General features: G+C 38.0%; 1 protein-coding gene across 2 annotated transcripts in view; it reads left to right on the top strand.

Annotated features, from left to right (window-relative positions):
• Positions 1-10,521: 10,521 nt before the first annotated feature.
• SALL3 (spalt like transcription factor 3) overlaps positions 10,522-23,053 on the top strand; it is a 23,436-nt gene continuing 10,904 nt past the window's right edge. The window contains exon 1 of one of the 2 annotated variants that reach the window (XM_074273543.1): positions 10,522-11,503. In XM_074273543.1, the coding sequence (XP_074129644.1) occupies positions 11,422-11,503 (82 nt within the window). In that variant the 5' untranslated portion in view covers positions 10,522-11,421. The remainder of the gene's footprint in view (positions 11,504-23,053) is intronic. The other variant, XM_074273552.1, reaches the window with a different exon arrangement.

The following is a 23,053-nucleotide window of genomic DNA, read 5'->3' as shown; positions in this document are numbered from 1 at the left end:
ATATAATTTTGAAAAGTGTAGCCATTTTAAAATACTTTAGAAAACAGTCTAAAGGAAGCCTGTTATAGTTCTAAAAGTAGAAAGAAAGAAGAATCTTTAAAAAAAACACACAATTAACCTTAAATTATCTATTTTATGATTCAGATTTTATGGACTTGTCTTAAAAGAAGGAATTATCTGTAAAACAACTTTTAAAGGGGTTTAGGTTCTCAATTGCATTCAAAATTCAAACAATTCCAGTACCTTATTCAAAGTTGTCAGCCATCTATATGGTGGCCAAAGCATAAAAGAGGTTTGTTTGTTGTTGTTGTTGTTGTTGTTGTTGTTGTTGTTGTTGTTGTTATTGTTGTTGTTGTTGTTTAATTTCTGATTTCAAGGAAACTGGTTTCTTTCAGTTCAGAAAGACTGGTTAGAAATCATGTATCTCCACAGTTAAAGGGGACATTGTCATTATCTTATTACATAAGTTTCTTCATTAAGCAGGCCTTTACCCTCTTCTCCATCTTTCTCAGATTTCATATAGGCAAATCAAATCAAATTAAATTAAACATACATTTGACACATCATAATATGCTAAATTTATTACATTAAAGTTCACTAAAGAAAGCTGTACACATACATATAGATTCAGCTACAAGATAAGAGAATAGTCAATGTAAACATCTCAGTCCTAAAAATAAATAATTTTTTCTTTTCATGTTTCACTAGTGTATCATCAGAGAAACCTTTCTTCCAGGCCCCTGTAAACAGGCTAAGTAATTGCCTGTGTAAGAATGGTGACCTATATGTCTGGACATACCTGATTATGTATTCAACTAATCAAATCATATTGTGTCACTTAATGTTCGGATGTTCACACTGCTGACATGATGTTATTTTTTGTTACTAGATAAGGTGAATTGATTCTAATCTATATGACTTTTGTTAGCCATCTCCTCCTGGGTCTGCCAAGGAAAGCATGAATGTGTTTTGTAAGTTCAATAGCATATGACATTAGCTCATAGTAAAGATATTCCTCTTTGAGGCAAAGTAGCACTTTGATCAGCTTTGTCTAGGTTTCAAGTACTAGAATACCTTGAGATACCTCTCCCAGAAACCACCAGGAAAGGGAGCACCTTGGGGTATTTGCCCTCATCCATTTCCAGTATCTAGATTCAAAGAAAGTTATCATAATGATAAAATAAAATAAAATAAAATAAAACTTATGGAAAATGTTGCCACCAAATTGCATTCACTTTTATCAAGTTTTTTTGGAAGCTTGTGATCTTTCCAACTTCCTCTCAATCAGATGAATGCCCAAATGGTCTCTGTAAGTGAGGAAGAGGCTAGAAAACACAGAGATGCAGGTGCATATCTTTGCATTCTTGCAAAAGGATGCAAAAAAGCAGAAGGGATATGTCTATGACAGTGAATTTGATTTTTTGTCGATATGACAAAAAAAAAACACTCTAACTTTCTACCTACAAAATCTATTATAAATATCAGGTAAGCTATTCCCCTAATTTAGGGACCCAATGAAAGAACTTAAAAACTCTTTAGAGTATCAAAGACAGAGGATCCATGTATAACAGGACCCTCGATCAAAAAAAAAAAAAAAAACACAAAATTTGAGAGCTGTAAACAAATCTAACACATTATTTCAAAGGCTATATTGGGAGGGGGAGATTTTTTTGTAGATGAGAGCACAATGGCATTTGCAAAAGCAGGAAAGAGTAAATCTTTTGTTTAAAAAAAAAAATTGTTAAGTGGAAGTTGTTATTGTTATAGTAATTATCACCACTGTCCGGGATTTAGAGTCTCTCTCCCTTCTAGTACCTGAGAGGGAGGGCTACTGAGCATCAGTAGCTGCTACTGATGAAGATAATCATGCTTTGCTGGTTCTGCTGCTGCCGCCGCCACCGCCGCTGCCGCCGCCGCAGCTGCCGCCTGTGGCTTTGCTCTAAGAGTAGACAGGCGTCCGCTTTGGGTTCCTATTGTGCACGCGGCCGCTAGCTCTAATCGCTGCCATCTCTATGACCCTTAATGAGTTCGAACTCTGGGTGGGAGCCGCAGCGTTCCCCTGGAGCAGCGGCCACAGGCAGCGGCGGAGGAAGCTGCCTTTGAAAGGCTGCGGCTACAGCTACTAAGAGCCTTAGTCTGTGGTCATTTCGCGACGATGCCCCGGGCCACGTTAGCAAAAGAAAGAAGACTGGAGTACGTAAGAGAACTCTGAGGAAAGAGGCGGAAGGGAATGTTTACTGAGTATTTATTCCTCAACATCCATCCTTCTTCTCCCGGAAAGATTGAGCATCTCGCTCTTCTTCCCATAGGAATTTTTTCAAACAAAAAGCCCTCCACTGTCCGGCCTCACCACCACCCGACTCAGCCGTTAGTCAGGCGAGCTTCCCAGCCCTCTACCCTAGCCTCCAAACATACCCACTTCGCGGACTGCCTAAAAGCAAAGTAACCCAACTGCCTGGGTATCCGTCCACTTTGGGTGAGCTCTGTGTGGTGACCTTAGCTCACCGATTTGGCGGCGGAAGTTGGCCGTGGTTCCTAAGCACCAGCCACTCGTGAGAGAGGGTTGGGAGGCCAGAATAAAGGCTGGAAGGTGGGGGTGGGGAGACGAGATTCGCGTAGCCAAAGTAGAATTAAAAGCATAGTGGTGTCCCTAACCTCCGCTACCTAGAGCAGCGCGCGCGCACTCAAACACCCTAACTCTCTCTCTCTCTCTCTCTCTCTCTCTCTCTCTCTCTCTCTCTCTCTCTCTCTCTCTCTCTCTCTCTCTCTCTCTCTCTCTCTCTCTCTCTCTCTCTCTCTCTCTCTCTCTCTCTCTCTCTCTCTCTCTCTCTCTCTCTCTCTTCTCCTCCGCTCTCCTGTGCGCGTACACACACACAAATGCATATATTCACACACATCCCTCGATCCCCTTCGCCCCTTTCTGCATCTCCCTTCCTTACACAGCCCCCTCCCCTTTTATTAGAAAATTACCTGGGGGTGGGAGGGAGGGATGGAGGAAACCTAACTGAAAAAAGGCAAAGGGAAAACACACTTGGGAGCTCCATAAGGCGAAGCAGCAGGGTGACGTGCTACAGGGACAGAAGGAGAGGCAGCGGGGACAGAGGAAACAGGAGGGGGAATCTGCAACCGAGAGCCCAGGCAGAGAGACAGGCTCCTACAGAGAAGTGCCTTTCTTAGCTGTTTAATATACGTCCTTGAGTAGCAATTCCAGAACTGGTACTTTCAAAGATACAAACATGACATTAGTGTTAAAGTTCCCCCTCACATTATGAAAGATCTTTATTTGGGGAGGTGGGGCAATGAAGAGAAAAAGGACAGCAGGAATGCTTCGGCCATAACATAGGTTATAGTTTTTCCCTCCTACTTGGGTTTTCGAATCTAATGATGGGGAAAAGGGGGTAGGGGGGTGGGAATGTCTGTAGTGAGATTTTGAATATCGCTATATTTAACTCTGGATACGGTGAGGATGCTGTCTTTGGACAGATTGACTCAAATTTTGAATATGAGCAAAGTAAAAGGCAGTACAATGTTTTATTTCCTTTGAATCCCAGGCAGTTTTTCTCTCCGAGGGAAGCATTTCAAAGGGGGCGGGGGAAAGGGGGGGGGGGGGAGAAGGAATAAATAGTGCGTAAATTCTAACGCGGGTAAATACAACTAGGAAGTGGCTGTCAGCATGGTGTGAATCAAAAGTTAGTTGTCCTGATCATAAGCTATCCCCTACATTAAACCCCAAAACCATACTTTTGCTCCTGAAAAAAAAAAAAAGAAAAAAAAAAAAGCGACAAACTTCAGTTCAGCCTAGAGCTTGAACCTAACTATCTCATTAAATATGACCAGCATACCATTCGCAAGGAATGAAACCTTTCCCGCTCTTGATTGCTCCAAAGGGAATTTGCGTCCTACCGCCCACCTTCCCAATCTCCATGCTCCCAAATGAGCTCACACACACACACACACACACACACACACACACACACACACACACACACACACACACACAGAGTTGTAATTACTGGTGATCTTGCTAATGCAACCCCGAGCTGAAGCCGGGCTGGCACTTGGGAGGTGGGGGAGGGAAGCAGGAAATACCCTTAATTTAGGGAAAATGCACATGAATTATATGCTCTCCCTTTGATGTGTGTCCCTGTCAGTCCCTCCGCTCCCTCTAGACGCGGTACAAGAAGGGAATCCAGTCTTTGCAATTCCTTTTCAATAGATAGGTCCACATAAGCTTCTACTCTCCTTCATCCCTCCCCACCCCAAACCCAGCCCCGCTTGAACGCCACGCTCACCTAGCATTCTTGCATGAATTATCTCCATAGCTAGAGTATGTCCCCTCGAGGAATTGAGAAACCAGACAAGAGGGAAGAGGACTTGTTAGTATTGATTTCGAGCAAGCAGTAACAGTAGGACTGGCGTTTTTTTTTCCTTTGGAGATTGTTTCTTACATAATACGATGCACCCAGCACAAACCCGTTTTCAGTTTCCATAGACCCTAGTAAAATGTGACACTGGGCCTTCAAACTCCTTCATCTCCTCTACTTGCAGGAAATAAGATGTGCTTGAGAAACTATCATTATTACTGTGGTGTTTTAGGTTTGTGTGTGTGTGTGTGTGTTTTTTTCCGAGGATGAGAAAGGCCGATCTTAACCTAATTTTTTTTTTTGTTTGTTCAGATGACATTCCATTCATCCCACCACCACCACCACCACCTCTCCCCCCCCCCCCACTTTTCATCATCAGCAAATAAAGATTAGCTGGGAAGATTATAAAAAGCATTTTCAGTGCCAGGCTGATCTTTATTCCAGAGCCTTTGTGATGATATTGATGATGATGATGGTCAAGTGGACAGTTTGATTTTTGTGTTTGGAGCTAGTTATAAAGAATCAATATTATATCAAGGGGTAACTTTCGTGATAAAGGACTTTAACCACTCTGGCTATTCATCATAAGTCTGTAGCAAGCAGATAGGTCAAAAGAAATTATATTGCACTAAAGAGTGTGTCTTCTTATCTCTCCCACACCAGGGGAATAAGGGACAAGCCGATCGATACAGTAGCTGCTGTATACTTCTTGCAATTATCAATAGTTGATTTCGTCTTTTGAGGCCTGCATCTATTAATACAAGCTAATAATAATCGTTTGAGCATATCTGTTGCCAAGGGATAAAAGTTTTTAACTTGACAGCATCATTTATAGAATCATACACATTGAAATAGAGGTCCCAAGTTTATATTCAGTACACACCCACAATGCACACTTCAATGATCGTTGAAGTATTCCTAACATAATTTATATTCATAGGTATAAAGATGGATGAGTAGCTTCTATGTTCCTACATCTATCATACATATATGTATGCATTAAATACACAGTATATACATGCTTATATGATACACGATGACTGGATTCACGTAAAGTTAATACTTCTCTCAATCATTCTATTAACAAAGCAGTCTGTTTCAGGTGCTGACACACTGTTATTATAGATTTTCCTTGAAAATATATACAATATGCATATACATGCCCTTTCATATTAAAATTATCTGTGAATTTATATTTAGCTTAATAGTTTAGAAAACAAAAGTGGTGACTACTGGAGTTTTTTCAAGTATGGGCCAGGTATTTAGGCTTCTCCATCGATATTTATTTAAGTACAATAAAGTATTTCTCAGAAGGAAAACTAACAGCATGTGTAAGTGGAAAAGCTTTATGCTTTACAGCAATCCTATAAATCTGGTGGCCCAGATAGTTGTTTTCTATTGTAGCCCCCCAAAAAATTGTAATAGAAAAAAAAATCTTTATAATTGACATTTGACATGCTGTTTGGGTTAGGCTGTGGTAGACCAAGCGCAGATTTCGCTCTGATGGAAACATTTATCATCGTGATTGCTACAGAGTGGCAGGTGGTGTTATCAATTACCTCTTCTTACCAATAATAATATTAGTATGGTAATATCTTTGTTCAAGTGAGAACGAATTGATGGTCAGTCGTTATAGCATTAAATAAATAAAATTGCACTCGATTTAACCCTAAGAATTTAAAACAAAAGTTGTAAGGAGGAAGGACTATAAAGAATCAGTGGACAAAAAAAGAAAGGAACTTTGGTTTGAAAGAATGAAAAGGGACTGAAAATGAAGCCCTAATAATTGAATACTCTTTTTGTAAAAGTTGATGAAAGAAAGGAAGAAAAAAAAAAAAAAGACCGATTGTAACTAATAGTAAATACATCTTGTGTAAAGCTGTCTTTTCTAGATCTGGGAACGCTTAGCTTTAATAAACTATGACTTTTTTAAAAATAGTTGGAAGTGACTCTTCTTCCCCTTGTCAAATCAATCTTACAGATAAGCTTTCTGTCTTTTCTGAATAAATGATACAAATTAAATCAAACACCTAATTATATGTTCCATTAATGTAAAAATACAGTACTAATTTGTAAATAATATTATTAAGCAGACAAAATAATAACATGTCGCCTCTTAAGATGAAAACAACATTGTAAGGGGAAAGACAATTAACAAATTAGATTTAATTATAGAGAAGAAAGGCAACTTTTGCTTTTACAACAGTATTTAGTTATTAAAATATTTTCATAAACAGTGGACATGTCATGAAGTATATTTCATGGCATGGACATAACTGAATATCTGTTCCTTTGATGGACATTTACATGCATGGATTTATACTATGTCACACTATAGAGTGCGTATCCACAGGCGTTGTCTTATCTAGGAATATGTTCTACTGATCACTCCTCAGAGACTGAGAAAGCAACTCAAATTTAGGTGATGACTTTTCATTCAAACTTTAAAAATTGATTAAAAGAACTCTTTTAAACTTTCAAAGAAGGTGATGAAGGGAATTCGAGGGGGGCGGGGCGAGATAAAGTCACGAAGCAAACGCGAGGCTTTATATTCGACCTCTGCTTTTTTTTTTTTCCTTTGATTGATCTTCTTCACCCAAGTCAATTAAAGAAAGAAAGAAAGAAAGAAGTCCACCATAGGATTTACTTATTTACACCATGTAGCGACCAAAGGGATTGTCTAGAAATGTCTGCAATTACCTGTTTAAGAGGTTCCCTGATCATTTCATCAAAGCCTTTGCTTTGCTGAGGAGCAACTCCACGAAATCTAATTGAGATCTATGCTGAACAATATGAAACTCTGCAATTTCAGATAGAATGCATAGATCATTTGCTTCTTTTTTTAAAAAAAGTGAGAAATGCATAAACTTTATTAGAAAAGCTTCACCTGTAGTAGAAACCCCCCAAATATGTTCGTTTTAAGAGGCTCAAATCTTTTCACTGTAAAACTTCACTTTCCCAATGCCCATTTGTGAGTTCTATTTTACAATAAACATTGAGGATAGGATGATTTTATTCTCCACTTCCAAACTCTGCTACCTGTCGCTGAAGAATTTTCCAATTGAAGTCTTTATTTTATTTTAGGTCAGAAAAAATAGTCGTAATTTTGTTTTTTGTTTTTTTTTTTTTTTTAATGACTTAAAGAGGTCTTTTCCTTGTAGCAAACATGTCGAAAAAATATAATTTGAACAAAATTATTCAATGTAATTGGAAGGTTCAGAAAGGTTTAGAAGAATTTTGGAAAATAGTATGAGCCAAAGTTTTCTGGATATACAATTGGGAGCGAGGAGGAGGGAGAGGAAAGGGGAAGTTACTTAAGAAACAAAGGGAGGAAAGGTAGGGGGACAGGCAATGGAAATTGACCCAAGAGAGGAGGTTAGGTAAAGTAAAAATTCGCGCAAGACTTAAACCAAGGCTTCGGAATTCCTCTCAAATGTTTGTTTTGTTTTTCTTTTTCTTTTTTTTTTTAAAACACCGTGAGTACCTGTGTTTCTTCACATTCAATAGTTCCGGGAGGGGGGGAGGCGGTGAGAGGGAAAGTGCAAAGAAGATAATATTATTTTACACATAATATGATGTCGCTTCCATTTTCATTTCATTTTACTATTAGCAAAAATCGTTTTCACCTGCATTTCCACGTATGTAATATTGCAATCTTCACCTCCAAAACTTTACTACTGCTGTAAATCCAACAATAAATTGCGTCTTCCCACTGCCCAAGAGATTAGTCCTCCTCTTCTTCCCCACCCCCACCCCGCTTTGAAACCCTTATATTTCAGGAAAACCACAGCAGCTTTCAGTCATTTTAGTTTCCCAATACTCAGGTTGCAAACTTTTCGAAATTCAGTGCCTGTACTTCTAATAGCAAAGAGTTTCAACAGAATGCTTAAGATAGCTCTAGAAAGTTCGAAACTCGTTTTAGCTCAAACCAGTTATTCTATCCCCTAATGTTGTGCCAATGAGTTAAAAGGGACAACTGTCAAATTCGGAAATCAATCCGCTTCTCCCCACCCCCATCCCTAGCAACATCTAAAGGAAAATGTGAGCAACAAAAATAGGCTAGAGGTGCATTTGGCTATTAAAGGGGAATTGGGAACACACTTATCCAAAGAGAACAACCTGTAGACTTTCTACGCTTTTCAAAGACTAGTCAAGAACTGAAGGCGATGTCCGCAAGGCAAAATTAAAATAATCAAAGAAACGGGAATGGAATGGAAGGGAAAGTTTAATCTTAAAAGTGAAATATTTCCCCTGGGAAACCTAGGTGAGAATGGCCAGTACTTTACCTAGAGGTGGGTAATGTGGAGAATTCCTCTAAATGTTCCGAGTCTCAGAGTCCCCTCCCCCAGTCACTTTCCCAAGTCCAGCAAATGAGTCCAGCTGCCCTTCTGTTCCCCCAGCAAGTATTTTTCAGTGCGTGCTTGTCAGTTGGAGCTTTTAATATCTCCTTTTTATCCAAAGCAAAATAATAGTGAGGGAGAGGAACAGAGGGTCGAACTATCTAGAATCATTGTTTTAAAGAAATAATTTAAATAACATATATCTATACAGGCAAACAAATGTTATCTCCAAATACACCTTGGCATCGGAGGCTGGGAGTTAGGGTGGGAGTGGAGTATCTTTTGCTACTGATGATGTAGATGCTGTCAAGCCGATCAGTAACTATATGGTACATCCTAGTGGCGGATCCTTGTTATGGGAAACATTGTTTGAGTGAGTGTTGTGTGCGTGTATGTGCGAGTGCGCTTCTGTTTTTATGTTTCACCTAAAGAGACTGCTTTCAAACTCGCTCGCACGGATTTCAATACATATACACACATATGGATATATACGTATGTGTACATATAATTATATGTATGTGTGTGTATTTACAGTCAGTTGTCAAGGGTTTTGGATTAAATCTAGCGTTTCACTCTATTTTCACCAGGATTTGAATAATCCCCAAAGGGAGCAAACAACTCCACCCAATAAATCACAACTAAAAACCTGAGCACTTTCTAAATAGCAAAGAAGAAATTGAGGATGCACTTCTAAAGAATTTGAAACCTTAAAGGAGAGGGTGAGAGTGAAGAGGGAGCAAAGATAAATACTTTTCTCTCTCCTCCTTCCCCACCCAGCGCGAATCTCTTTCCATCTAAAAAAAAAGGGGGGAGGGGGGAGTCTAAGAAAAGCTACAGTTGGAAAAGTAAAGAGAGAAGCCCTAGGAGGCAGCTGACGGCTGAACAAGCTGCTGCGGAGCAGCGATCAGTAGAGAGGAGCTTGTCGCGGGGGAGGGGTGACCAGGGTGTAAGGGCGGTGGTGGGAAGACTAGGAGGCAGGGCTCCTAGAAGCCTAAGCAGTTGCGGCAGCAGTGGCAGTGGGGGCGGGGGGAGAAGGAGGGCGGGAGAAGGAGGAGGAGCTGCCGTGTGACCCACACCGCTCCCAAACTTGAAAGTTTATCTTCCCGAAATCAACAGCCACCTCGGTGTGCACATTCCTCCTTTACTCAGGGAGAGGAGGACTGAACTCATCGATTTGTGAAAGGCAACGTCGTGCTTGAAGCCTTCCGTTCTGTGTCTGAACTGTGCAAGGGTGAAATAGTGGGGCTGGGGGAGGGAAAGCAAATTGGACATCACTGCCATCACCCGCCACCTAAAACTAAGAAAAAGCTTTAAGGGCAAGAAGCTTAGTTGTGGATCTTTGCCTGGAAAAAAAAAAAGAGAGAGAGAGAGCTGATTACTACAAGAGACTACAGGTACTTAACAAACAGCGCAGAGAGCTCTGGGAAGGAAAACATCCCAAAAAGAAGGAAAAAAAACCTGAAAAGTGTCACACACAAAAAAAGTCATCACAACCTGCGAGAGAAGAGGAAAAAAGGGAGGGGGGAATCTTCTCCCTATCAATGGACAACAGGAAGTGACCACCACCAACGAGGAGGCTGTAACAGTGGGGGAAAGCAGCAAGACAAAGAAGAAAGAAAGAGGTAAAAGACAAAAACTAGCCAAGGTCTAGTTTTCTCCTCGAGGAAGAACAAAAGTCAGCTGGAAGGGGGAGAGGAGAGCAGAGGGGGAGGGGAGAGCAGAGGGGGAGGGGGAGAGAGAGAGAGAGAGAGACAGAGAGAGAGAGAGAGAGAGAGAGAGAGAGAGAGAGAGAGAGAGAGAGAGAGAGAGAGAGAGAGAGAGAGAGAGAGAGAGAGAGAGAGAGAGAGAGAGAGATATTTTGGAAGACCACAGAAAGTTTCTTTCCCCCACCCTTTCAAAGAAGAATAAAACACTGCCGCCACAAGCTTCACCAGCTTCAAATACGAGCACGCAAGAAGTCATATGAAAAGCTAGACAACTTCTTGTGAGAAGAGTGAAGAGCAAGACAAGAGAGTGGCGTAATAAAGGGCGAAAGGTGGTGGGGAGAGAAAGCGCCCAAAGAAGAAAAGCCACCGCAGTGAGGGACAAAGTCAGGAGTAGAGGAAGGACACTGTATCCTTCCCTGAAATGTGAAGCTGCACACATGTGGTGTAAAGTGGGGGCGCACACGCCACAGCCCCGTGTGTGTTGTATGTGTGTGCCTGCATCTCTCGCTGCCGCCGCCACCGCCGCCGTCACCCCCTCGGCTGCCGCTGCCGCCGCCGACCCCGCCGCCGCTGCCGCCGCCGCCGCCGCTGCCGAAGCCGCTCCGCTACCGCTGCCGCCGCCGCCGCCGACACCGCCGCGATCGGTGCGTCTAGCAGGAGGTGCTGGTGCTGGGGAGACACATCATTTGGCGGAGTGAAGCGGCTAATTGCGGAGCCCCATCCCTCATTTGCATAGGCAGCCGGAGTCCGCTGGAGCCCGGCCAATCCGAACTCGCCCCCTCCATTAATCGCCATGCATTATTCACCAGCCTAATTACACAGCCCCATGCGCAATCCGCGCAGCCGCCGCCGCTGCCGCCGCACCGCACTCCTCAGACTCGCACCAGCTAATTCCCTGCAATTTCCCCCCCAACACGACTTATTTGCGAACAATTTTCACACACGCACCCCCCCCGTTTGCTATTTTGCTGATGCCTCTGCAAAAAGCAGAACCAACTCGCAGTTAGCAGCATGTCTCGTCGAAAGCAAGCCAAGCCCCAGCATCTCAAATCGGACGAGGAGCTACAGCAGTCCGAGGTAGTTTCTGAACACGGTAAGGGGCTCTTCTCCCTCTGGGGTCCGAGAAGGGGGAGGGGGCAAAGAGGAGGAGGGCGTGGGTGGGCATGCCGGGGACGTTTTGTGCGAGGCTGTTAAATGGGCTAGTTTGGGCAGATTTGGGGGGTAGCATGGGGGTGTTGTTTTGTTTTCCTTGGTGTGCTGTAGGAAGTAAATTATTTGCTCCATCTGAAGAAGGGAAAATTGAAGGCAGTCGGGTGTCGTGAGTGGAGGGAGAGAAAGTTAACTTATTTTGAAAACAAGCGCTAAGTTTCCGTTCCTCGGCATTTCCCAAGCCAAGAAGCCCAAATTGAGCTTCTGGTTTCCCCACTGCTGCGAAGACACCTTCCCACGTTGAGTCTGCGCGGGTAGTGCATTTGGCTGCGGGAGTTTCAGGAAAAGACAGGGGGGAACGGGGCAATTATCAAACTTGAGTTAGAGAGCTAGCGTGTAGAAGATGAGGGAACTGGCACCCGGGACAGCTCACGGTCCGCAAGTCTGTTCCCTTTCTTCCAGTTTCTTTACATAGAGTCCTGCTTGCCCCCGGGGCACGAGAGTTGGGAAAGAGGTAGGGGGAGGAGGGGCTTTAAATTGTGACTGTGGGTGTTTGCTCTTCTTGGACGGAAAGTTAACGGGAGGTTGGAAACTCTATTATCTTCGTTCTATTTCTTTTCTCCTCTCATCTCTTCTTTCCCCGGCTTTCTCTATGTCTGTGCGTGTGGGTATGCGTGTCGCCTCTGTTTCAGCTTGTGCGCTGAAGCAGCAGTGACCGCCGCCGCCTCTCGGCCAGGGATGCCGAGGGCTAGGAGGATTGGGCTGGGGAAATGGGGAGGGAGGGGAGTGGTGGAAAGAGTAAGTAAGGAGACAGATTCCGGAAACAGCTCCTTTTCAACACTCTTCCAAGCACACTCACCACAAACACACACACACACACACACACACACACACACACACACACACACCACACACACACCACACACACACACACACACACACACACACAGATACACACAACCACTGGCAACTCCGGAGGTGGCTGTGGCTGCAGTGACTGTAACTTCTCTTGGGGGAAAAGCTTTCTCCCAGAGGAGGATTCCCGTTCCTTGCTACTGAAGCTTTGGGTGTGGAAGGACACTGAGGATTCGCTCCCCCCATCCCCCGCCAGATTTCTTCTCCGCCCCCTCGTAAGACCTCAGGTCCTTCTCCCACATTCACCGGCTGGCGTAGTTGGTGGCCGAGAGGTTCTCCTAAGTGTGAAGTCTTTTTCGGGAGAAATTTATTTCTTTTTCTCTCGGACTCCAATATTGTGGATCTAGAGGAGGAAGGGATTTCTGTCCAGAACAGAGCAAGGAGTTTGGGGAGAAAAGGAGGGGCTCGCAGTTGAAAAGGCATCAAGGGTAAAATAGGGAACTCCAAAGCGGTTTTGACTGATTTGGGGCAGCGGAGTTTTGTTTTGTTTTGTTTTCCGGAGATGAGGGAGCAGGAAAAGAACTGCCCCAAAGGACTCTTAGGCAACATTCACTGCCATCTTTGTTCCCTTTCTGGTTTCATGTCCTGCATCTGTCTTTTCCTACGTTATTAGTTTTGTGATTATTTTGTATACTGGATGCATTTGTGACCCACCAACATCACCGCTTTTATTTACCTTGGGCCTTCCCTAGTTTTGCTCACAATTCTTTCCAAACGTTGAATGAGTTTTTCTATAATTGACCAAAAAAACAAGAAACAATTGATTTTTTTCGGGTAAATGTTTTATTTGCAATTTCCAAACACATTTTCCCTTTTTGAAGCGACAAAAGTTTTTCGATTTTGCCATTTAATTTATTAAAACTGTGAAAATATGATTAGCAAATTAACTGAAGTTAGAAATGAACGATTTTTTTGGGCAGTCCTGTAAATAAGAAGCTTTCTTTCCTCTAAGTATTTCTTCCGGTCCTTTCTTTTCGTTCTCTTTCGTTTTTCTGAAATGAGAAGTTTGTATTTAAGTATCCTTCCTGTTACCAAAAGCATTTATTTTGCCCCAAGGAGCCCTTTCGTTCTAACTGCTTTCAAAATGAAAAAGAAAAGGGAAAATGTGTGTGTCTCTGTGTTTGTGGTTGTACCTGATGAGGGAGAGTTACATGGAAGTTAGAAGTTGACATGGATTTTGACTTATTGAAGCTGAACTTTAGAACCTTGATGTTTAGGGTAGTCGAATCTACTTCATCACGTTAAAATATCTGTCAGATTGGCAAAATTGCAAGCCTACCGCCACAAGACTACCACAACCTCTAGAGTGCTTGGAAAAAAAGGATAAGTAGGGGACTGTTGCTACAGTGCAGAAGTAGGTGCATTGCTGTAGATGGACTGTCTTTTAGTATAGTTAAGAAACAAATTGTTTTAATTATGCATATTTTTAAAGAATAGTATTGACAGTCAGTAAGATTAGAAATAATTATAAGTTTTACAATAGGAATTAGATAATTAAAGATGGACATAATCTTGGGGAGATAAGGAAGAGGAGGTTTTAGAGGGTGTTTTAAAGTTTGAAGCACCAAGAGCTCAGCTTCAGTAGCTCTCCAGGAAGAGAGAAACCTTTTAAAGTCTTAAAAATATTATTATTATTTTGGCACTCCTGTGGAATTCTTGAATTACAGAAAAATTGTTAAGCTAGTTTATGTGTATGTGTGTGTGTATGTGTGTGGTGATGGTGGTAGTGATGGTTGTGTTGTTGGAGTGTTATCTATGTAGCCAAGTCACCCAAAATTAAAACAGGAGATATGCTTTAAGAAAAAAAAAGAAAGAAAGAAAGAAAAGAAAAGAAAAAAGAAAGAAAGAAAGAAAAAAAAAGAAGAGAAAAAAAAGAAACGCTTGCATATGGTGGGTAGATTAAGGACAAAGAATCTTTTTGTCATGGAAATTTTTTTTTTTTTTTTGTTTACTTCATCACATAGAATTTCTCACACTTGGTTTGTTTTGTATTGCCCTCAATGACTACATGATCAAATGAATGGATTTATTTCTGCCGAATGAGAAAGACAGTCTTTCCTTCAAAAGAACTACATTGCATCCCAGTGAGGAATTTTAAAGCGTTATTATTGTGGTTCCTGAATAGCTTAAAATCGGCTTTCACAGCAACCCCAAAATGCAACAATGTAAATACTTCTCAGCTTTAGAAGGTTGTTATCAAAATGTACTATGTCTTTTATTAAAGTATATTTCAATTAATTGAGTAAAACCCCTTGTAGTGAATAATTAAAAGAGTACTTCTAGAGAACTATTCCTTCTAAAATTTTATTTTAGAGATGTAAGCACGGTAAACTTAATAGTATAAACATACAGAGGGATATGTAGCACATATTAGGAGACCCAAATAGGGTAAGTCATTCACAAGTTTTGTAATGAATTATCTGATTTCTAATTTACTAAATAAAAAGTTTAAAATATTTATATTCACATTCATTTTAGAAATCAAGCTTCTCTTGTCAAAGTTGTGTGGATTTGGTTTGGTTTGGTTTTTTTTTTTTTTTTTTTTTTTTTTAAACAGCCATTCTCAGTTATAATCAAGATGTTGCCACAGTCCCTCATCATATTTTGCAACAGGCCAAAAATAGTTTTTTAAGAACTAGAACAGAATAGGCAAGTATTTCATTTCAACACTTATTTTAAAGGCAGCTTAGGCCAACTATTAAAACAGTTACTTTGCTTTACCACTTTGATAGTGAGGTATCCTATGGAACATGGGTGACTTCTCTATTAGTCTAAATAATTTTTAAAACATTATATATGTAGGTCATATTGATTGCTGTTACCCCTATATAATTAAACAAAATATTAAAGAAGAAATGGGTACCTTTGAAAAGTAAAATTATCAAATATACACCACAACCACCCATTTAATTTTGGGTAAATACGATGGAAGATAATCATGAGTCCCCAATATGAAGTTATATGTGAGGCAGTCACCTTAAGAGGTGAGATTGAAATTGGAATTAACTAAATTTCTTTAAGACACTTTGGGATGGGTACATTAAAATGTTAGAGCAGTTTTTATGCATTGAAAACATTAGGAAATTTTAAGGTAGTTGGAAATGTCATGGTGTAAAAAGAGGTATTGAAATTTTTCTGATAACTTTTAGGAGTAACATAAAATCATGCTAAAAACTGACAGCACAAAATAAATATAAAAAATAAATCCTACTATATTTTAAAGTTTTACTTTACAATATCAGAAAAATAGGGTTATAAAAGCAGGAATAATTACATAAGGATGCTATAAATTCATTGAAAGAACCTTTTTTAAAAAATATAATCACTGCTCTAGAATGGCAAAAATAATTTAGGTAAATTTCATACATGTAAAGTATAAAAGTTATTTCTACATTTTTGTGACAGTTTATTTCAGCAGTTATTCCTTACATATTCTTTAATACTTTCAAAAATCAACTGTTCACAAAGGATATTTTTCCTTCATTGAGAATTAGTAGCAAAAAGAAGACAGGTTTCAGATTCCATTAGATTCATTCCATCAAGTAAAGTAATCTTTTTGCCTGCTGAGAATTTTTATCTCAGAAAAAATTAATTAAACGTTTTAATGTCAATAAAACTTCTACCAAGCACTTCTAATGAGCACTAATCAAGAGATCCTATATATGGATGATTAGAGTATTTCATCTTACTAAATAAAACAACTTAGAAAATCCACATTGTAATCAGAAGGGGGAAATACAAAGATGTGAAGAGAAAGTACTTCCCAACTTGAGATGAATTTTAATCCAACTTTTAAAAAAATTACTGGCAATAATTATTCTAAAGTTTTTTGTGGCCATCCCTCCCCCTTCCCTCCTGCATAGGTATGATGTTATGAAATCAATTTAAAAATCCCTTTAGTGATGAAGAATGTGATTTGAAAATTTAACAATTTTATTTGCTGGGCTTTTTAGATTAAGAAAAATAGGATCCCAAATTCCCTGTAAATAAACCCATTTCTTTTATCTTTTAACATACATGTTATGTCTTGACTGTTTCTCATACATACATGCACTGACACACACTCCACATACATTTACAATTCAGCATACCTAAAGGAAACAATAGATAAAACTTGCGACCATAAAAGGATAATTGTTTTTCAGAAATATAAAAAGTAAGGGTAACCAGTAAATAGGTAAAGACGAATTTACACACATTTTTAACAAAACACATTAAGATTACTTTTTATGATTTTTAAAGCTAGATCATTTTTAATGTTGAATGGAAGGATGACCAATTAGTTGTTACTGGTGAGAAAGAATAACTCTTTTAAAAAAAAGTTAAGAAAATCCTTAGGTATCATTCCTCTTAAAACTTTGCAGAAAATAAATGTTCATTAGATCATTCTTATGACATTCAGAGTCAGGAAAAAACCACTATGAGTTAACAGCAGGAATTACTTAGCAAGTTGATTGTTTGTTGTACACAAGATGATGGAAAAAGCAGGCAAAAGTGGGTCAGATTTCATCTTGGGCTGCTAATCTCTTAGAAGTCTTACCATTCATTTCAAGGTGGCTGTAAGGACATTTTCTCTTCTTTGAGAATTCAACAAAAGCATAAGTAGCTATGATTTCTTTTTTAGTGACCATCTTTGCAAGTTTGACATCCTTAAATGTAAGTGCTGCATTACGTTTTCATTTCAGCGAATATATGTAATTGCCACATTTACATTGTTTGTGACATTCCTATTGAGGGCCAGGAGCATTTTATGGTGATACAAAATGATTTAAAATATTCCATTGATATGATTTTAAAAGAACACTTATCATACCTAGGTGTTTTCCTTTTATGTTGTTGTATATCTATCTGATCTGGCTTCTACACTAGAACAGACATATCTATAGACTGTTCAGTCAAGATCTGAGTCACTTCTACTGATGATGGAATCAATCTGAAAATACATTAAATTAGGTAACTTGGACTTATGTGTTAAAACATAAAATTTATGCAGAATTCTAATATTGTACCTGCTATTCATTTAAATAACTTTTATTTTTAAAAACTAAGAACAGTTTTTTTCTCCACTTTCAATTTCATGTAAATTTAAGCTGTGTTCTTTTAAATGTAGCATTTACATGCTACATAATTTCCACAAAAAAAAAAAAATAGAAAAATGGGAAAGTAAAAATCATTCTATAAAGGCATCTTATAAATTACAGAAAATGTAAAAGACTACACATTCATGTTAAAATGACTTACAATGAGCTATATAATGAAAATAGCTAGTTAGAAAAAACAAAAATATGGATAATAGTTTTAATTTATCTTAAGGTTGATTTTTTTTCATAAATTAAAAATAGCAACATGTAGGTTAAAAAAAATACCCCAATGAATAAGAACTGTCAAAAACAATAAGGTATTTGAATATTTTACATCCTTTGCCTGCCTTCTTCCTGCAAAGGCAGAGCAGGTCAGGTTGCAACTTAAGACCCCCACCCCTTTTGCATTTTCTATGCATTAATGTCTAGTGTCCTATAGCAAGTCTTGCATTGGTGTCAATGAAAAGGTGGGATTGCATCAAATGCCTGCTAGCTTCCGATGGACTCTCCCTGAGGGTGGGTAGTTAGAAGTGCTTTGACAAGCCTTGCTGATTTAACCTTTGCCTGCTTTGCCCTGCCAGGGGTGGCCACTAGATGTCAAGCTCATAATACAATTAGTACATCTGTGCAGTTGACCTTGGCAGCACGGCTTACCACTGTTCTGTTAAGTGTTAACACTGAATTTGAGTGTTAACTAGAGATCCCTGTGAGTTTGCTACATGCTGCACAGCTTATCAAATGCCCATCTAGTTCAGCACAAGTGTTTACAGTTCTTAAAGAAGGAAAAAAGGTTTTCTTTTGTGCAGCTTCTACATCTTGAACTGTTTAATTAACCCTGCAGGTGCCATAGCGTTTTGTCTTAATTCCTATGCGTTATTATTCACTATTTCGAGAGGGACCTCTTAATAGCACTATTTGATAATACTATTGCATGACTAGTATATAAGGCACAGAATCACTTGCTTCTGTTACAAGTGGTAACAAATACTTTTTTCCATCTTGTTGTAGGATGTTTTAGAACTGCACAGTGTTGTTTTTGTTTTTAATCACTTGCATTCACCATATGTAAATCCCTTGCACTTAAAACACAGCATTTCAGTACAAGCAACAATAAGTGAGTTTGCTCACCTCCAAAATAGTATGAGTATTACAGTTATTATTTTAGCTTACCATGTTGTTGTTTTTCCCCCTTTTATTATTATATTCATTTAGCCCATGCTGGGTTTTCATGAGTTTGAGGCGTTATTGCTTAACTACTGTTGGTTTTACTGTTTGGTTGTTATTGTTGGGAGGTGGATGACTTTGTTTTTATAAGTGTGAACACTGAAAAGACCAGGTTTTCAAAATTCAGTTAGTAGGTTATTGGAAACTTTCTCAAGCAGGCATGCTATGAAATAACAGATTTCAATTCATCAGTTAAATTTATAGAACGATGTACTGTAGAGTAAAACTATCAGCATGCAAAGTCACAAACATTCAACACAATCTCAAGGGTGGCCCTCTGAAATCTGACTTAAAATTTTAATATCAGCTTAGCATTTTAAGGCACATATACATTTAATTAAGCACAAAGAGTGATATATGTAGATACATTAGAATTATGGTTGCATCTACATGAAAGGCCTATTGTGTAAACCTGAAATAAAACAAGCATCCTATTATTTGACACAACATCGTGTTCAGATAGTTAAAACAAATTGTGAGTGTTGTAACTATCCCACATCTGCATAAGTACATAAAGAAGCCAGTGTTTTCCTGAACTAGCGCTTTGCTGCACAGACTAAAAAAACTGCAAACGTTTTCAACAGAAGACAGTTGGTGACTGTGCCACAGGTGGTTGTTACTTAACAAATTCGAGATTTGGGCCACTGAATAGATCAAACTAAGTGTGCCAGGTCAGTACTAGTTTTTACATAGCAAGAGTGCCCTCCACTGTTCAGCTCCATATTAACAGCTTTTGTGGTCTGTGAAAAAGGACAGAAAAATTTTCTATTGAGTCTGGAATTTCTTCTACATTGTTAAACACAGTAGGGGTCTCTATTTGTCTCCTCCTGTTTCACAGCTTGGGCTCAGTATGTGATAATTCATCTTTCTTTATGGGATTCAAAGCTATCATAAAGAGTTAAAAAGAATTAATTTGCAAGAAAATAAGTGTCTCCTAACAATTTAAGAAAACTTGAAAAATGCTCTGTAGATTTTTAAGAGGTGGTAAAGCTGAAGTAAAAAGTATGCTCCCCTTCTCCAAAGAGCCACATGTCATTGTAAAGTTCCCAGACAGATCAGAAAAGTGAACATACATTTACTAACAGTAGACAGGTTTGACTTGATCCTATATGAATTTTAATAAACTTAAATTGTACTTGTGTGGTGAAGAGAGTGTTGTGGAATAAACGATAGCTTGCCCAGTCTGACAAACAGAATTATAAACCATCTGTCCAAGTCTTTATTTTACTAGTCTTTAGCAATTGGGTAGCTTATTTATAACTACCACCACCACTATCAACCCTAATGAAGTAAAAAAGAAATTTGCTGTGAGCTATTGTTTAAAATGACTTTATGTGTATATGAAAATGTGCTAAACCTATGAGAACTATTGAAATGCAAAATATCAGCATTTTTTATTTACTACATTAAGGTTAGACATTGTCTCACATAAAAGGAATTATTTTTCTCTTCAGCAAATTCTCATTATGAAGTATGTTCCAGACTTTTAATGGCAGGTATTTTAACTTTATTAATGTTTGTTTTTATGCTTCTTAGCACAGTAATAAGTTAAAGAAAACATTCTTTTTTGAAAATTCTTCTCTCTCCATGTCAAACTAGATTTTATTTAATTAAGAAGCCTTAAGAAGATTATTACCAGTTTTAAGCCATAGCTATCTTCTTTATATTCTTTACAGAATACTAAATATATTTTTGACAGCATTCAAACCAAATGATATTCCAATGTATATTTAGTGTCTATGTCTAGCTTTTAAAAACATTTTCTAAAATACACTAAAAGAAAAATACCTTCTGATTCTATCCTCGAAAACATTTTCCTATGTATAGACTCTTATCTAATCTAACTGGAAAGATGCCTTACTCGCCAGCCATTTTCATGCAAAACTGGAAGTGGCTTAATAAAGAACAGATCAGGAATTAATCAAAGCTGAGACAATAGTGAAACAGTTTTTTGGCTCCTTTCACATTGAGAGAGTTGATCCTAAGAAAAGGAACATTTTGTTAAACATTCAGTATACATTTTATGAGTTACCCTAAGAAGAGAAAAATTTTAAATTTAAATCTATTCCAGAACAGTATTATCTTTAAAACTGTTAGAATTCTGCTGAAAGGTTTGAACAGATATTTTTCCTCTTTAAGAAAACTAAGGCAGATCTTTTTGCAGAAATACAGTTTGAACAATGGCAAAGGGTGTGCAACCCTTAAGTACACAGAGCAAAAAAACTGGCACAGCTGTGAACTTACTTTACACATTTCCTCACTTTAGCTGAAAGAACCTCTATATCTTTTTAGCGCCTATTTTTCTTATTTCTCTTCCTGAATGCATGTAAGAAAAGAAATTTCATGTTCCACTCAACATACATATGTATGACTTGAAGCACAAATGTCTGATCAGTAGTCTTCCTGGTCTTTGCAAAGTGGTGTTCTTCCCTCATCAGCACCTTGTTACCTTCCACACATTCACACGGAACAACACAATATTTAGATGATGTTATAATCTTTTTAAAAATTACTGTCCCTAGTTATGTTTAAAGTGACAAAGAGAAAAGAATCTAATAAATATACCTTAATTCATGTACTGGATGCATTTTTCCTACTTTCTACACTATTACCCTTATGTACTATAAATTAATCTTAACCCCCCTTGGCTATTTATAGGTTCAAATCTCTTAGCTGTTGAGCTGCCAGTACGGAAAAATAAATTACTTTGATGTCAATTATGAAGTCGACGGTGCTTGATTCTTAATTTCTCCCTCTTGCAAATTTGTGTGTGTGTGTGTGTGTGTGTGTGTGTGTGTGTGTATACATAATACCTAGTTACATAGTACTAAAATAATCATCACTGTTACTACTATAGTATTTAATAAATTGTCTCCGTTTGACTAAAATGAAAATGCTACAGTTCTGTTATTTAATAGATGTGTTAACATAGTTTTAGAACTTACAGACTAAAACAAAATGCATATTAGTGAAAATGGACAAGAAATGATGAGATACAGATTTGTGAAGATTACTTTTCTTGGATTAAAACGATGTCAGAATTCAAGGATTTTAAACTATGTGCTGGATAGTGAGCGTCATTTAGATTTTCCAATATGTATTTTCTTGTATTTCAAAATAATGTCAGAGCATATTTTCACCAAAAAGCAGTGTTATTTAAAATTTATAAGTGAGAATTAGCCACAGAAAGAGATCATATGATTTTTTTGCTTCTTTCTCACTCATTTTTTGAGGTACATTAGAAGTTTTAGTGTTTTGTTGTTCCTCCCCCCCCCCCCCCCATTTCAAGAAGAGTGTACTCTGAAGTTTTAGAAAACATTTTGCTGCTTACAAAAAACTGTTTCCAACACATGGGACTTCTGGTGCTAATTTCCTATTCTTTAATCCAATTGAACTTTAAAAAAAAATTACAATTAGAACTGAAAATTTGGTTTTTCTTTTCTTGGAATTTTTTAATAAAAAAGTAAATAGAACTTTTTCTTTGTAAAGAAAATTACTGTGATAGTCTTTATTTTCATTCATTGTACTTAAGGTCATATGTAAGTTGTATTTGTTATTGTAATTATCTAATGATTATGGATATAAAGTAATATAAAAATATAAACAAAATGCTTTGGAATATTAATTTTTCAAGCAATTATGTATTTCAAATGTATGGTTCCTCATGGAATATGGTGATCACTGAAATTATTCATTTCAACTATTAGTGAACTTTGCTTATTCTGACATTTTTATTTCAACTATATTTTGTAAAGATTTTTCTCCTATAACAGAAAATAACAATTTAATAATATTAGCATGAGGTCCTACTGATTATGACTATTTTTAATATATCAATTAATTTAGAAGATTTTAATATGCACAACTGATGCTAATATTTTATATCTGTATGTCCTAATATCAGTGATGCAAATTTTTATTTTAAATGTTTGCATTTCCTCAACTGAAAAATTTAGAATTCTTTCCCGTTTTGACTGATTTCATTATTGTATTAATTAAAAAATAGATCTCCTAATGTTTTTCTTCAATTATTTAATTTTAATGCTTTATTACATCAGCACATCAAGGAATTTAGTATTGATGGGAAACTGCCAATTTTTTCTACTTAAAAAAAAAAAAAAAAACTACTTTTTATTGTTCCCCACAAATTGGTCAAAGATTCCCATGAACAGTTTCTCCAGGGGAAAAAGAGTTAGTAGCATTTAGCTAAGCTACTAATGGGAAAAAGTCAAATTAAACTGTGAGAACACCTCCCAAACTTCCAATGAATTTGG

The sequence above is a fragment of the Sminthopsis crassicaudata genome, chromosome 1 (genome assembly GCF_048593235.1).
Source record: "Sminthopsis crassicaudata isolate SCR6 chromosome 1, ASM4859323v1, whole genome shotgun sequence".
NCBI lineage: Eukaryota > Metazoa > Chordata > Mammalia > Dasyuromorphia > Dasyuridae > Sminthopsis > Sminthopsis crassicaudata.
This window is presented reverse-complemented; position numbering and strand designations above follow the sequence as displayed.